The sequence below is a fragment of the Cnephaeus nilssonii genome (assembly GCF_951640355.1).
Source record: "Cnephaeus nilssonii genome assembly, chromosome: 7".
In the NCBI taxonomy this organism is placed as follows: Eukaryota; Metazoa; Chordata; class Mammalia; order Chiroptera; family Vespertilionidae; genus Cnephaeus; species Cnephaeus nilssonii.
In genome coordinates, this window is record NC_137078.1 from 22,515,488 (window position 1) to 22,531,702 (window position 16,215).

The following is a 16,215-nucleotide window of genomic DNA, read 5'->3' on the forward strand; positions in this document are numbered from 1 at the left end:
CAAAATATTATTTTAATAGGAGCCTCCTTTGTAGAAACAATTTAAACAGGCTGAATGATACCGACTGATAACCCACACCAGAAGGCATGGCCAAGAACTAGTGCTGCGTTCTTGGGGAAGTCTGAGTTTTTGGATCTCACAGAAGGTGGACTGAGGACCTGGTTCACCAGTGACGTCACCGCGGACAGGCTGGGCGCCTGGGGAGCAGCGGGACCTCTCTGAATCTGGCTTCACCTTCGTAAAAAGACCATTAACAGCCTGGACGGGCCGGCTCCTGGCTTTGTTATCTGGGTCAGCGGATGGTGTCACGCGTGCGAGCGCGGTTTGCAAAGCCAAAGCCCTGGGCGTTCCGCGGGGAGAGCTGTCACCGCGGACAGGCTGCAGCGGCGGCGACGCGAGCCAGGGGGCGCGCGGGGGCGGGAACGCGCGCGGGCCGCGGGCGCCGGGGGGCAGGCGCGGGGGCGCCCCGGTGGCCGCGGGCGCGGGGAGGGCGCGCCTGCAGCTTCCGCCCCCCGCTGGGGATCCCCCTGGGCCGGCGCCTGGGGAAGTCCCGAAGCGCGGGTACAAGAGCGCGGCGCGGCGCCAGCGCGCCACAGGCCGGCATTCCCCAGCCATGTCGCGCAGCCTTCAGCTCCTGCTCCTGAGCTGCGGTAGGGCCCAAGACCTCCTGTCGCCCCCCTGTTTCCCCACGACACCCCCTTTCCTCGCTTGCTCACGCCGCCGTCTCTCTCCCTCTTGCAGCCTGCAGCCTGGCGCCAGCAGCGCGGGAAGTGAAGGCGGCTTGTTCCGAGGATGTGGACTTGCCTTGCACCGCCCCCCGGGACCTGCAGGTGCCCTACAGGGTCTCCTGGGCCAAGGTAAGCTCCGAGATGCCCGCAGGCTGCGGTTTGGTCGGCTCAATTGGAGGCTGCGACCTGATGCGGCTGGGGATCTGGGAGTCTCCCGCAGCTGAACTCCAAGCACCCTGTCTTCCCATACCCCTCCCGGCCCTCGCCCCAACTCTGTGCGCACCCATGGACTCGGCAGACTTAGATTTTGTTCCCGAAGACCTCAGTTCTTTCCTGCCCCTAAACGTGGCCCCAAATGAATGACCCACATTAGACGTCTGGGAGGGCAATACTGTTGAGCCCGTTCGGGTTGATTTTGGAGGCCACCTGTGGTTGGGCCGGTAGGCCGGGGAGAAAGCAGCTAGGGCCTATTTAGACATTGGGCAAGAGGATTTCTGATTTATGGTGTTTTGTGACTGTGATGCCCATCAGTTTGGAGGTGGGGGGGGGGTGGGCGATTGGAGAGGAAGGAGAGATGGACGTGACTTGGGTTTGTTTCATAGGCGGTGGTTACCTGTCGGTCATCCCCTTTCCTTGGCCTCCTCCCTTACTCAGCTTCTCTGCCCTCTGGCCGTCCTGAGAGGTCCAGCAAGGAGGGTGTCAGTGAGGGTGTATGAGCCGTGTCCACGCGTGTAAGAACAGGCGTCATTGCCGCTACTGTGAGAGGATTGAGTCGCGTTGAGGCTTTTTTTAGTTTCCTCTGAACTGGAACATTTTCACATTCAAAGATTGCGGTTCTGGTGGCGTTGCAAAGCCAAGCCGCCTTGGCCGTCTCTGGCCCTTTGTTCGCCTTCTCTGATGAGATTACTGCCTCTAGGTTAAGCAGAATGTGTATGCCATTCCAGCCTTATTCTGCAGCTGCCACTCATTTGTCCTCTTACCTGGGAGCAAATCTCCATGTTTTGCCCCTTTCCACCCAAGCAGGGTTCTCTTCTGCCCAGCATAAAAGATGCTGTGAGAACCTGAACACACATCTGGCCATTTAACGAGGCAGCAGAGGACAGTTAGAAAGTGTCGCGAGGCTAGCCAGGTAGGGATTTAGTTTTAAAGAAGGGGGAAACCGTGAAACCACTGTTCTTTCCAGAAAGTAATTAAAAAAAGAAAACAATGTTAATATTCCCAGGGGAGTAATGAAAAAGTACTCCTGAAACAAGCAGATGAAATCCCAGACTGTAAAGTTCAAACAGTTGTCAAGTTAAATCTTCTTGCACGAGGTCACTTGGAATGATATAGTAAACCATAGCAATTAACCTTTGGCTTCCAGGATGTCAGCTGATGATGTAACTCTATAATGTATGTGCTTGTTTATTGAACATGACTTTTGCATGATTTACCCTGCAGGTCTCTCAAAATTGTGATAAAAAGACAACAGTCTCTTGGCATTCTCTTTTTTGTCTGTTGGCCCATGGAATAGAGTCTTTGAAAATTCATACCATACTTATTTATTTTTAAGAAAGTGAACTGTGATTGAGTAGTGTGGACAGGAGAGCCATGCTGTGCTAATGCACTAATCAAATATCTCAAAAATGATATACATTGTTCCTTCAAGAACTTTTTAACAGGTCCCAGCATATTCTGTAGATATTTGTTATTTTCCAGCCCAGTAATGATATTTTGCATCAATTGTTCTTGTGCAAGAAAAATGGATAGCGTGTTCTGGAAATAAGGTGAAATACTGAAATACTTCATCTTATGGAGGATTAAGTGTCTTGTCAAACCCCCCCCCCCCAAGTTTCTTATAAAACATTTCAGTCAAGCAGCGAGGTCGCTATAAAGTGAGCAGTTTAAATCTGGTGACTGTGGCCAGCCTGGCTCACATCACCTTCTCAGCATCACTAGCGTGGTTTGTAAAACCTCTTGCATAGTCGCGGTTGCCTGCGGAGAAGTAAAGCAGAGAGTCCCTTCCAGGGCGGGTTTTCACTTTCTGCCAATTGAATCACATTCTTACAGGCCTTCTGCATGTCACAATTACAGTTATAATGACTCACAATCCAAAATTCCATTTACCACCCAGTTCTCAGGCACCACAGAGCATCCTGCCACTGTCCACTTGGCACTGATCACTTGTGATTAACAACAGGACCTGTGCAAACCATGTGTTCCTTATCACCTGTCTTTTATCAAAAGATTCAAAGCAGACGGTGTCCAATCAGTATTTATAACATTAGGATGAATGGGGATGGAACAGTGTCCATTTTATTCTCTTTATTAAGAAGACATAATGAGAGGGACCCAGAAGGGGCTTAGTATAGACATGCACAGGGAGGAATCAAAGGTGGAGCCAAGCGTAGGTAGAGGTAGCCCAATTCTTGTTAACCCAACTTTACTTTCCTCCTCTCTGGAATCCAACAGTGGGTTCTCCTCTCATCCTTTCCTATATTGTATCTTTTAAGGCAGCATGAGTGATTGAGAAGAACAAGAAAAGTGAATGCAGTACATCCATTAAATTTAGCTTTTAAAGTAGTGAATAGATTGTGGTTGTTTGGGGAGGTATTTTGAGAAATTTTGCAAATAGACTTTGCTCCAGCACGCTTCTTCCACAGGCTGTGACCTTGAGTTGGATTCTAGCATTGGAGGGCATAGCACAATCCCATGTCTGCCAGGAGTAAGAGCACCCATTAAAGGGCCACATCTGTGCTTCAGACTGAGCACCATTGGTTTGCACTCTCTTTAATGAGGCTGCACTAGGTTTGGAGGGAGGGGATGACACTGGGTGGAGTGTTTGGGGATGGTTGATGTTTGCTACTACTACTAATGAATGACTATTAATCAAGAAGATGTAGTGCCATCCTTTATCATGCTAGGAGCCCTGACAGCCTATGTTGATGCATAACGAAAGAGGATCTATAGTTCGTCTCTGGCTGACACTGCGGGGGTGAGGACAGATGCGTCACAAGACGAGTGTGTTTTTTAGATGATTTCCAAAGGAAGGGAGAAAGGGGAAGTAAGACTGTGGTTTCAGAGAATAGATCAGACTTGACATTTATTGTATTTAGAAGAGTCCTAGCTGTGGGAGATAATGGGGTATCCTGGAGACTAAGGGGTCTGTGGGAGAGCAGGTTAACGGCTTGAACGAGGCTACCTCACCACTCCGATATTTCTTGTTCTTCATTCATTATGAAGCTGTCTCCCATGTGCATTGCTAAACTCCTATTCAGTGGAGTTGTATTTTCTGGCTCTACCATCGTATGTGATAATGAGCTACACAGCAAGGGGGCGCTAAGCGGAGCAGAGTGCCTTCAGAGGGGCTAGAGTTGATGAGTGGTCTGGGTAGATGTACTCTCTACAGCCACAGACCTGAAGGGCCCATGAAGGAGCCAATGCATGCCACTCACTGTACTTCCTTGATTTTAGAATGCCATCTGTTGTAAGAGAGATTTAAGAACATGTTTTTAAGAGAAAAAGGAAATATTTGTACATAAAGTATAGAAGCACTAAAACACTGAAAAGTGAAAACAATGTGTGTATTAGCATCATAGAAAAATCATACTGTCCCCATTGGCACCTATACTACTTGACCTGGTTGAATCATTTTTATGGGCTCCACTTTAGGTCAAACTATGAAAGACCTAAAGTTGGTTTTCAAATGTCTGTCATATTTACACCTTCATTATTCAGTAAATATTTCTAAGTCCCAAATATGTGCCAAGTCCTGGGCTTGGCATTGGCCATCCCAAGATCAACACAGAAGTTTTGCCAGAGGACCATGTATTTTTATTTTATGAAATATATTTTTATTAATTTTCAGAGAGGAAGGGAGAGGGAGAGAAAGAAATACCAATGATGAGAGAGTATCATTGATCAGCTGACTGCTGCACGCCCCACACTGGGGATTGAGCCTGCAACCCGGGTATGTGCCCTGACTGGGAATCGAACTGTGACCTCCTGGTTCATAGGTCGACGCTCAACCACTGAGCCACACCAGCTGGGCAAGAGGACCATCTTGAGCACAGGAATGGACATAGGGCTCTACAAGCATTTGGGGGAAGCTATGGGTAACTAGTGATTTAGTTACTAGTAACTAGTAACTAAAGCTGAGAGGTGCTGTTAAGAAGTAGGCTGGGAACAGATTGTGAAGAACCTCGAATGCCAAACTATAAGGGTTTGAACTTTATCCTTTAGATAGCAGGGGTCCATTTAAAGTTTTTAAGCAAAGAGGATGACATAATGAAAAATGTCATATTTCTCATGGTGAAGGGCAGAATATGATTCATCCTGAAAGATGAATCTCAGAGTGAGGCTTTATTCTTTCATTACTGTGAAACTTCCATCAGGTTAACTCGATAAGACTTGAACACATGCATAGAATATTCCTTCCCTTTCCTCTGGGTCCCCAGTTCTGTCCATGTGGTTCTATGGAAGAGTGGGCAAGGCAGAATGTGACTGCCCGAGACAGGGCAATAGAAGTCTCAGCCAGACCAGAATAGTGGATCACTGAGATTTTTGAACAATGACAAGACAGAGCAAAGTTGCTAAAATCTTTTAGCTTGGAAGGGGGTAGAGAGGAAGAAGACAGCTGAGAGTGAAATAGGAAAAAAAATACCAAACACTTGTTTTCCATGATGAAAAGAGGGAAGCTGAATCACATGAGAACTGGATTTTCTTAGTTCTGTACTTGGTTATGTCACTACACAAAGAAGAGGAAGTTAAAAGAAGGTCTCAGTGACGTAAGGGAAGGTTTTATGAAGGGCAGGACTAAAAAGAGATTCGCTTACCTAAAAAACAGTGCTCCTCCGTCTAAAACTGTTTCCATGATCCCTTCCTGGCTACTCCTGTGATGACCCCACATTTTCTACCCGCAGTCCTTAGCTCAGACCTGACTAGGTTAAAGTACTTCCCTAAAATTTAGAAAATTTAGCCTTGTGGATATTTTAGAGACACTGTGAGTAGAAAAATAATTTCTTCCTAAAGCAGAGATTGGGACTTTTAGGAAACGTTGCCAGAGAGGAGACTGGAAGTATCAACAGTAAGGCATGACTGAATGAAGAGGACGGAGTGGAAAGCTATCAGAGGTCATTTTTATTACCAATGTTAGCAATTATAAAGCAGTTTATGTGTTTGCTGACTTGATTTTTAAAATAACCCCTTGAGAGATGAGATAAGTAAGGTAACAGTTCCAAATGAGGAAATAGCTCAGAGGTGAAGTGATTTACCAAAGATGACCCAGCTAACTGATGGAGAAGCTGGGACTTGACTTCAGGCCTTTTGATTCCAAGGCCAGTGGTCTTGTAACGATCTCATTGTATCTAAAACTCACTCATTCATTCAGCAAATACTTTTTGAATATTTCCCATGTGCAGGGATGTATTTAGAATGCTGAATGAAACCTTGGCTATGAAAAGAAAAGAGAGTAGTAACCTTTTTAGGGCTTTCTGGGTGATTGACACTATGCTATATGTACATCTCCATCATCACAGGTATCTTTACACCAATGTTGTGAGGTTTAATTACCACCTAACCCCCATCTCTGTGAGCAAAAGAAGCCTGAGAGCTGTCCAGTCAGTTGGCCCAGAGCAGGACTTGTGGTGGGGCTGGGGTTTGGTTCCAGGCACAAAGTCTGTGTTCTTCATTATGTTGCCTCTGCCATAGTCATCGTCTTAACCACCATAAATTAAACTCTGTCTGTTAGATCTACTAAATTTCAAAGTGGAAAATCATTTTTCCAATAAAACTACACTTAGAACAAAACGATGTTAATGTGCATACATTCTACCCTCATTATGACATCAACCTCCAAGCCAAACTGTTTTGCACGTTATAAAGAGCTGTTTTTATGATGAATGGTGATTATATTGGCACTTTAATTGAGTCAGAAACCAAGGTACATGAATGTTAGTGCACGAGAAATGTGATTTAAAAAAAGCTGTTCAGTGTGATCAGAATATATTAGATTAATTTAATACTATCTTTAAATAAAAGTTATACTTTTAAATACGTGTAATCAAATTATTGAATCACATTTATGTGCATACACACACACACACACACACACACACACACACACACACACACACATGCATATTGCCCCTCAAATAAACCTCTTTCTTGTAGTTAGTTTCCTATCATATTCTTAATGGATCTTATGAATGATAAATTTGGATTTTAGGTTTGTGGTCAAAATTCTTTCTTTGTGATAAGAATAGAAGTATAGCACTCTTATATTCAAATATAGTAATCCAGGAGGTTAGCATATATTTGGATAAAATGATGTAAACTTAAATAAACAGTTTATACAATAGTTTTTGACTAAAACATTGGTTCATTTTCAGCCATATTCAACATTTATTTGATTTATTTTATTCTAGTTCAAATTTGTCCATAATTTCTAAAAGAACTTAATTCATATGCCCTTAAAATTAGTACTTGTATCTGATTGATTTATTATTCAGCAAATTAAAGAGAGTTGATTTAATTTAGGGCTTGTGGTTTTCTTAAGGTCAAATTGCAATTTTAGAGAAAGAATATGGTATGTTAATAATTTAGTCAATTTGGAAGCCTTGAGACAAGTCAAAAGTACGTAGGCTTTCTGAAAGTGAGATCCTGTATTTTGCCCTTTTCTAATTCAGTCAAAAAGGTAGACTGGCCAGCATAAGAGTTACTATAGGGAATGAAGATTTTTAAAATATAATTGTGATGAGTGTTTGGAGGAGTTAATTTGCCCAGATCGTGTTGTGGTCTAGCGCACTACAATATCAGCATTGTACTAGTAAAGGGTGCGTTAAATCATTCCTGTCAATTATGCTTGGCTGTGACGGCATCGGAGAGCTCCTTTTGTAATAAATTACTGTTTCCAATAATGTGTGTGCAGAGAGGCAGTGAAACACGTTTAGATTTGGAATGTTTAAAGAGCCGTTCTTGCCAGTGGTTGAGTTTGAGCCAGCTCGAATGTTTATAAGAACTCATAAAACAAAGCAAAGTTGAGGATGGCCCGTTTGCTGTTACTCCATCATCCTCCCACTGAAATTCTCCTCCGGTTGCTGCCGCCACAGTGAACTCTGCTGATCCCGCAGTGTGATAGCTGCTCGGGCACAGGGCTGCAGGCAATGATTTGAACTTTTACATCTGGAGTCTCTTGGTACAGCTAGTGGGCACTCCCACTTTCAGCATGCAGCATTAACATCAACACTACAACTGTGTTTGTGGCTGTAGACAAGGCCCAGGTTCCCCAGATGGAGTCACATGAGAAGGTGTTGACACAAGACACGTCCAAACCTGTAGAGAATTTTTGAGTTTATTTGAGCCAAACTGACGACAGTTGCCGGGAAGCAAAATCTCACCGGATTGAGAACATGCTCCAGAGAAATGCAGTTTTGCAGCTTATTTTATATATTAGAATCAAAGGAGGAGATGTAAGGAGAGTTGCATGAAATCCACTGGTGATTGATCACAGGCGCGGGAGAAAGCAAAGCATGGAAATCTCTGTGACTGGCTAAAAAGGCAAAATGGAGAAACACATATTTCTTTTACATTGGTGGGTACCAGTTAGTAACTAACATTTACAGCACATAGAGATGATGTGTGGGGAACAAGATAACGATGAAAGGTTTGTGGTCTCCTGCTCTGGTGGGAGGTTGTGCCCTGAGGGATCTGGAAAAGGAGATTAGTCTGACATTTCAAAGGTATGCTCTCTTAGATGCAAAAATGACAACACACAGGTTCAGTTAAGGTAACGGTTGGTCTTTGTCAAGGAAGCTACAAGCCTAGGACATGACTACCTATCATGACTTGCTCTTAGTTAGGAATTTTTATGTTCAGACCACCCTATGTGGTTACTTTCATTCTGAGTTTGTAAGGCCCGCCGTGCAGGCCTCCCCTGAGCTCGTCAGGTTTGGTATGTGGCCCCTTTTTCATCCACAAAGGCATATCTTAAAATAACAAAAAGAAGGGGGAATAGGCATTGTCTACACCCACAGCTTGATGCCAGAGGAGGGTTATGAAATATTTCCAGGCACACTGTATGAATGTACAGGTTCCTTTTGCTGGAGCGAGTTACCAGGCAGAGAGAGCTGTTTGTTACCGTGGCAAGAGTTTCCAGGTGAAGCCAGTAGCATTCCTTGTTCTCTGGGTCTTTCAGGAAGACCCAGGAAGGGGCCATTGGAAGATGACCCTGTGAGAGTTGAGATACTTTGCCGTGATCCTATGGATGGCTGTGTGGCTCAGGACATCACAATTCTGCAGGTCGCTTTGGGGTTCTTTGTTCTGCCTTTCCCTACTTCTCCTGTTTGTTCCTCTCACCCTGCCTTGGCTTTGCTATTGAAAATAACCAGAGGCCCGCTGGAGGTTTTCGCCCATGAAAATCTGGCCATCAAGTAAATTACTTTTTGTTGTTGTTACTGGTGATGTTCAAAATGAATTCCCCTCTGCATATGGGCAGAAGGCCACTGCCAGCAGTTCTGATTAGCTGGGCATACAGTGCTTGCCTGGGAGGCTCCCAGCAGCCAGCGTGACAGTGGGGTCCTATTTATGTAAATAAGCACAATAGTTTATTTTCCACCTGCTCCGGGGGGTTGGAAGTTTTGATCTTGACTCTTAGGGCCTTTCTGAACTGAGGGAGGGAGTCACTGGATGGGAGAGGAGGCTCCAGGAGAAAACCAGAGGCAGATCATCTCAAAATGATGGTTGCAGCCAGTGTCTGTCTCTTCAGATGCAGAGATTTCTAGCAAAACAGAGTTCCAGTGAAATCTATTAGAAAGTTGAACGCATTTGGAGGTTAAGTTTGAAAAGACATCACTGTTGCACATTGCAGAGACCTAGCTGACTTGATTAGTTCAAACTAGAGATGGGAAGTCTCGGGACAGGTGGCCCCTGATGGTCTCGGGCACCTGACCCATCTAAAGCTCTGGTGAAAAGAGGCACCTCTTCAGGCAGCAGGGGGGACAGGTGCGAGCACATGATGAGGCCTTAGTGTGTGGTTTAATTAGTCCTGAAAAGGGAAACATTGAGCTATGTTATATGTGTTTTAGAATCCGTTGGACGCCTTAGTTTTTTTCCAAGGGTCCTTGGCCACACCTCCTTTTTCCCCCTTTATTTTTGAACACCTAAAGGCCCCAGTCTGTAGATCCTTGATTATTCAGGAAGGAACCTTTCAACACAAGAAGGACCGTCAAGAAATAGGATTTACATTCATAGACTCGGCCTGGGAAAAGCCATTAGTCTTAGCAGCCCCGTGCTAGTGAGTGGAGCAGGGCTCCGTGCAGGAGTGATAAATCTGCCACCAGATGTCTCTGCAGCCCACTCCACAGGAACGCTAACTACACCCGAGGCCGTGGAAGCGGGAACCGGAGCTTTCTGGTGACTTCGTAGCGTGTTCCCTAACTTAATAAATTAAGCAGGAACCAACCACTGAGGCTGTGTGTGTATTTTCTCTCCTTAGGTGTCTTGGCGTCACTGGGTGTTCCCCTGATCCCTTGGTTATATATTTCCCTGCACGATTCCCTTCTGAGAAGGAGGAGAGGAGTTGTAGGTGCCCCAGAATGAGGGATGAAGCACTTGTTGGGGCGGGCAAAGACAGTGGCAGTGAAGCCTGCTTGCTGTGTCTTACCTGGGGTGGCTCTGTGGTGCTGTCACAATGCTGGGGCCAGGTAAGGAATGCCACTAACCCAGGCTCCTGCTGGTCCCCAGCCACTCAGCATAGGGCTAGAGGCTGAGCACCGAATACAGTGATTCCCCTCCCTGCTTGTTTAAGTCTGTTTTAGAAGCTTTGAAACATTTCATTGGAAGGTGGACGGGCAAGTTAATTATATATCTGGGAAAAAGAGAATTGATGGTGAGTGCAGCGTGTGCCTAATCTTTGAAGTAGGAGATGACGAAGAGGCCCCAGCAATTAATCATAAAGATAGTTTAGGGAAAGAAAACCCCACCCAATTAGTTTGGCTAAATTTGGCATCTATAGGCTGATCTGTACTGGGTACAGTAATTTAAGCTGTAACTATCCTTTCACGTGTGTGTTGATATGACCAAATGATCTGACACAGAACCTCTGCATGGCACTACAGTCACCTGTCTTCCTACTTTAGTAGAGTAAGTGTGGTACCTCCTGTGATGTCTCGGATGACCACACAGATACACAGCCTTTGGAGAACAGCCTACATCAGATCATTGTCTGGCAATGGTCTTAACAGATTTAGGAACGTTTCCAAATCGAAGGCTGGGATACAAAAATAAGAGTCAGTTAGTGGGAGAGTTGGTAGCTGAAGAACACAAGAGGACATTTAATATAGAACAGTCAGCAACCAAATTTGATTCAAAGTGATTTACCCATTTCATCAGATCATCATCGTCAACATATCATCAGCGTTAATAGCAACACTCTCTCTTTCATGTAGGGTAGAGGATGGGATATGAAGGATCGTAAATACAGTCCTGATCTAATTCCAAAACAAACAGAGCCTTAAAGAGTTGTCATTGATTCTCTCCCCCCCACCCCCCAAAGGTCACACATCCACACAATAAATTGTTTTCAGACATCTGTGGAGGAGGGGTTTTGTGAAAAGAAGAGGCAGCACATTGGTATGGAGGCTCAGTGCTTGCGGATCTGTCAGTAGAGCATGATTCAACGATTCCTTTTTTAAACAGCTTACAGAGAGCGGTGAAGAGAGGATAGAGGTGCAGAACCATCACCAGATGGAGCAGGAGGGCCTTTATGAGGCTCCTAGTGAAGGGCTATATTCCCTGAAGATCCGAAACACTACCAGCTGCAGCTCGGGCACATACAGATGCACTCTGGAGGGGCCGGAAGGGCAGAGAAACCAAAGTGGCACAGTGACCTTGAAAGTGACAGGTGAGGTGGTCTGCTGCACTTGTTTTCTTCTTGCAAAATGCCTGTGCACTTTCTGTAGCTGTTAAAATTGACCCTCTCCGCCGGAGCCTAAGTCAGAAGCTTTGGAGCACATCTGTGGCTGAAAGCTAAATTCTACTGCAAGAATGCCATGACTTGTTCTTTTTTCTGTAAATAAGGACAGATCCACCCAGCCTGACTGGGGGAGATGCCTCATGTAATTAATTTGACTGTCATTTAGTCATATAAGAGTCCTGTGGAGCAAATAGGAAGTATCTAAGTCTGATTTTTGGAAGATGGAGAAATTGTGTGGTCTCCCAACACCAGATAACTCCCCGGTGGCCCGATTGCCCCCAACTGCCCTCCCCTGCAGGCCTGGTCTCCCCCCAATTGCCCTCCCATGCAGGCCTGGTCACCCCCAACTGCCCTCCTCTGCTGGCCTGATCACCTCTAACTGCCCACAACTGCCCTCCCCTGCAGGCCATCTTGTGGCAGCCATCTTGTGTCCACATGGGGGCAGCCATCTTGTGTCTTGGAGTGACGGTCAATTTGCATATTACTCTTTTTTTTTAAATAGGATGATAGAAATGGGAGAAACCTGGCAGGGAAGAGCAGAGATGAAGTGAAAGCAAAGCTGATTTTCTTTCCTTTCCTCTTTGAAGGCCTGCAAGTTGCCAGAAGTTACGTGGTTAGACTCTAGAGTCACTTAGATCTGGTTCAGGTATTAGCTATGCTGTTCCTTAGCATGTAATCTTGGACAAATCTCTGATTCTAAGCCTCAGTTCTTTCATCTCTAAAATGGAATAATAATTTCTATGACCGGCTTGCTATGACGGTTAAATGAGATATTGCATTAAAATGCTAGTACAGTGCCCAGGAGCAGATGGTGTGCCCATAAATGGTAGGAAGCATTAGGCCAGTGATTCTCAACCTTGAGTCACAGGTTCCTGTGAGAATTCATCCCTAGACTATTGCACTAACTTTTAAATCCAGTTTTAGGGGTTGACAGTTTTCTTGAGGTTGTCCCTGGGAAGAACCCCCAATCATCTGTACTCCACCTGCTCCTACCTGGCCTTCAGGGAGACTCAGTTAGCAACCTTGCTTCCCCAAGCAGCACGTAGGATGTCATGTCTGAGTGGGGAGAGGCTGTCTCCGCCATGTCCCCTCCTGGGCTGAATGTCTTACTCGGCCTCTCAGAGGGTTGCAACCACAGCCTTTAATGCCCCCCAGGGAGCTGTTATGTAGGCCATCCTTACCATCATTCTTGGTGGAGGAGCTTTAACAGTTTTACAAAAGTGTGTCTACTTATCCAGCAACAGCTGGGCAGCTCACTGCCTCATTTTGTAGTCCTGCAATCCTCCTGATGTCAGGACACCCAGCATTCTACACAAGACAATGAAGATAGATCGATCAACAACTGATATAAATGCAAATTAAAAGCCAGGAAACCCCAGACATTTGAAATGGAGACTGATGGGCAGCAGGATAAGCCTGGACCTGACTCCTGACTCTGCTACCTGCCTTAGTCCCTCAGCCTCTCTGAGCCTTGATTCCTTCATTTGTAAAATGGGATGCTCAGACCTGTCTCAGAAGATTCAGTGAGATGCTATGTGTCAATCCCATTGCACACAGCTGGATAGAGTGAGAGTGAGCGCTGGCTGCCGCCATCACCACCACTGCTGTCATTACTGTTGTTCTTCCGATGGCACAGATGTGAGGACGGTAATGGGAGACAGGGACTTAAAGAGCAGGAACAAAGCAGCTGAGCTTTTTATTATGATAGAAAAGCCCTGTTAAATGGCTTCATATTTCACCTATGTTTTTTAAAGGATGCCATAAGGAGCACAGAGAAGCAACTTTTAAGAAATACAGAGCTGAGATTGTACTGCTGTTGGCTTTGGTGGTTTTCTACTTAGCACTCATCATTTTCACTTGTGTAAGTATCTTCTTAAGACATCTGTTATTACTAAAAGATCACCTGGGGCACCAATCCGAATGTTTTGTAGACAGTGTGAGTCATTTAATAACAGAGCTCGTCTCTGTGCCCTAGACTTATTGAGCCCCCGGACTGTGAGAATCATTACAACAAGCTCCCAGCTTGTTCTTTGTCCTGTGGCTCTGCACAGAGCACTGGGACGGGACATATGTGAAGTAAGATATGTGAAGGGAATCTGAGGAATGCCAAAGGGTCCTACTAAAGTGCCCGAGGGCCTCGCCTCATGGTGACAGTGGTGGAAAGTGCAACACCTTCTGTCCCCCAGCCGGACGGAGGCAGCCTTCTTGTAGGCAAGTGAGCAGCACAGCCACACAGTGTCCTTCAGCTGCCCTTCAACTGTCTCCTCTTAGGGCTTCTCTCCTTATATTTTGTTACTTTCACTCACTTCTTTAGGATTAACCCTGCGAAGCCAGAGCAGTGGGGAACACAGAGAGTGTCCTGCGGTAGAGGGTGGCTGGCCACTTCTTAGGCATCCCTGACATGTCCTTGAGCTACTGGCAGCAGGCTCCAGCTTGAGACTCTGAGCCTCTTCTGCATAGCTGCTCACCTAGGTTGACTGACATTGTGGGGGCGCAGGGTCAGCTCTGGGCCTGACCCACAAGGAAATGATCTTTCCCATATGCCTCAATACCATCAGGAAGGGCTGGCTACTTAGGGACCGGGACAGATCTCACCCAGGAGCTATGCCAGGGCTCCTTTGTTTGGTCACTGATTGGGTCTCTATATTTACCTACTTGCCTCTCTGGTCATGTACTCCTCTCTCTGGTTGCTATTCTAGACATTAGTTAAGTAAAAGACTCTGGTGAGCACCTACTGTATACAAGGCCTTAAGCTAGGCATTGTAGGGGTGTAAGACATAGTTCCTGCTCTCAAAGAGCTTGTAATTTTGTCCTTAAAGTTATTTGCATATACGATAGTTAGAATTACTGGGCAGTAAATTTTAAATGTGAGTGACTTCAGTTTTTTGTTGCAAATGCCTGTTTCTGTGGGCACTGATTTTCCCCATACAGATAACTAACAGTAGGGGCCTGAAATGACCCCAGTCTGTAACTGGTGCATCTCCTGGTTTAAGTTTAGAAGTAGCAGTGAAATAGACCAAGCCCAGTGTAGAATGAATGAGTAGCCAGCATAATGAGGGCTTTCAAACCAAATGTCCAGGGAGCCCTTAGTGAATGGAGTCTAAACGAAGTGACAACTGGTACATTTCTCCAAATGCTCACTTCTCACTTATCTCTTTTAATTTATTTTTCAGAAGTTTGCAGGACAACAGAGTATTTTTCCAGATTTTTCTAAACCTGTAATGGAACGAGCATTTCTCCCAGTCACCTCCCCAAACAAGCCTGTGGAGCTAGTGACTCTTCCCAAGACAGAACTGGTATGAGCAACTTTCTGCAAGATGTTTCTCCTAAAGTCGAAGGCTCCATGATGTGCCTGTGTGTCACCGAGGACAAAGAAGAACGCGCCCCACACCGAAGGTGGCAGCCTTCCTGGGAATTCCTTCACGTGACCGAAACATCTGAAAGGGAATCCCACCACACTTGCTGTGAATAGAATTTTGAAAACCATCACATGACCACATAGCATGGGCCACCTGCAGGGTGCGCTCTAGTGCTGCTGCTTCACGGCTCAGTGCTCTATTCAGCTATCTGGTCAACCTCTTTGAAAGTTTTTCAGTCACATAAAAGCTATGGTGAGGTGCAGTGGAAAAGGGTCTTGGGAAATGTGAATCTCCGGAGCTGGCCCTGGGACAGACTCTTGAGGACAGCTGCACATCTGGGAAACTTCTCTTTGAATTTGCTATGTTTCTTATACTAGCCCAGATGTTTTATGTCTGGAAGAAATGGACAGGCCATGCTGTGAGACAGTGGGGAATATTTAGCAAATCGTTTCCTGGTGTGAAGGCCCTGCTATTACTAAGGGGTATTCTGTATACTTAGAAATATCAGATGGATGAACTGTTCCCTAACAGGGCCTTTGCATCTGGGAAAGACGTGTGTAAAGAAGCAATAAAAAAGAATGCCACCTTTATTTTTATATCTCTATAATGCTTGTCAAAGAAGGACTTGTATTTTTTTCTCCCTTTGAATTTTATATCTAAAGTTAGATATCGTTACTAACTGACAAGCATCCTGACTATAAAGAATGAGAGGACATCAGCTGGGGTGACAACAATGGGACAGAGACCTGTTTACTGGCTAGTGACCTGGTGGAAATGTCGGACCAATCATGCGATCTGGGTTTAGCCCCAGTTGTCTCACTACATGTATGATCTTGGGCAAGATCCTATAGTTTCTACTGTCTTGGTTATAAGCCAAAAGCTGTTGTATGAGTTGATTGAAATAATGTGTGTGAAAATGCTCTAAAAAAGTATAAAGCACTGTACACATTTGAAGCTTCATTGCGTCATTATCCTTATTATTGCAGTGGTGTTCTGGGCAGGGGAGAATGATTTCCACTTTTTATGTTTTGAATTGTCCCAAACAGAAAACCCTACAAGGGAAGCTTTCCCATAGTCTTCTTTATAAGATGCTTTTGGGGAGAGGGGAGGTCAGTTCAGGCACCTGTTCCTGAAGCACCAGCCAGAAGTCCTCCACAAGCCGCTGGGACGAGTCACT

At 45.4% G+C, this 16,215-nt stretch overlaps 1 protein-coding gene across 1 annotated transcript; it reads left to right on the forward strand.

Annotated features, from left to right (window-relative positions):
* The first annotated feature begins 549 nt into the window (after positions 1-549).
* Positions 550-15,915, forward strand: CD83 (CD83 molecule). The gene is made up of 5 exons (XM_079778259.1): positions 550-650; positions 742-857; positions 11,403-11,607; positions 13,434-13,540; positions 14,853-15,915. The coding sequence occupies exons 1-5, from the start codon at positions 614-616 to the stop codon at positions 14,979-14,981; spliced, it is 594 nt and encodes a 197-aa protein (XP_079634385.1). The 5' UTR covers positions 550-613; the 3' UTR covers positions 14,982-15,915.
* The last annotated feature ends 300 nt before the right edge of the window (positions 15,916-16,215 follow it).

Bases quoted from the DNA above. Each gene is read 5' to 3' on its own strand.
- CD83 (XM_079778259.1), top strand. From the start codon at position 614: ATGTCGCGCAGCCTTCAGCTCCTGCTCCTGAGCTGCG. The intron at 858-11,402 runs GTAAGCTCCGAG...TTTTTTAAACAG, and splicing joins ACAGGGTCTCCTGGGCCAAG to CTTACAGAGAGCGGTGAAGA. The intron at 11,608-13,433 runs GTGAGGTGGTCT...TGTTTTTTAAAG, and splicing joins AGTGACCTTGAAAGTGACAG to GATGCCATAAGGAGCACAGA.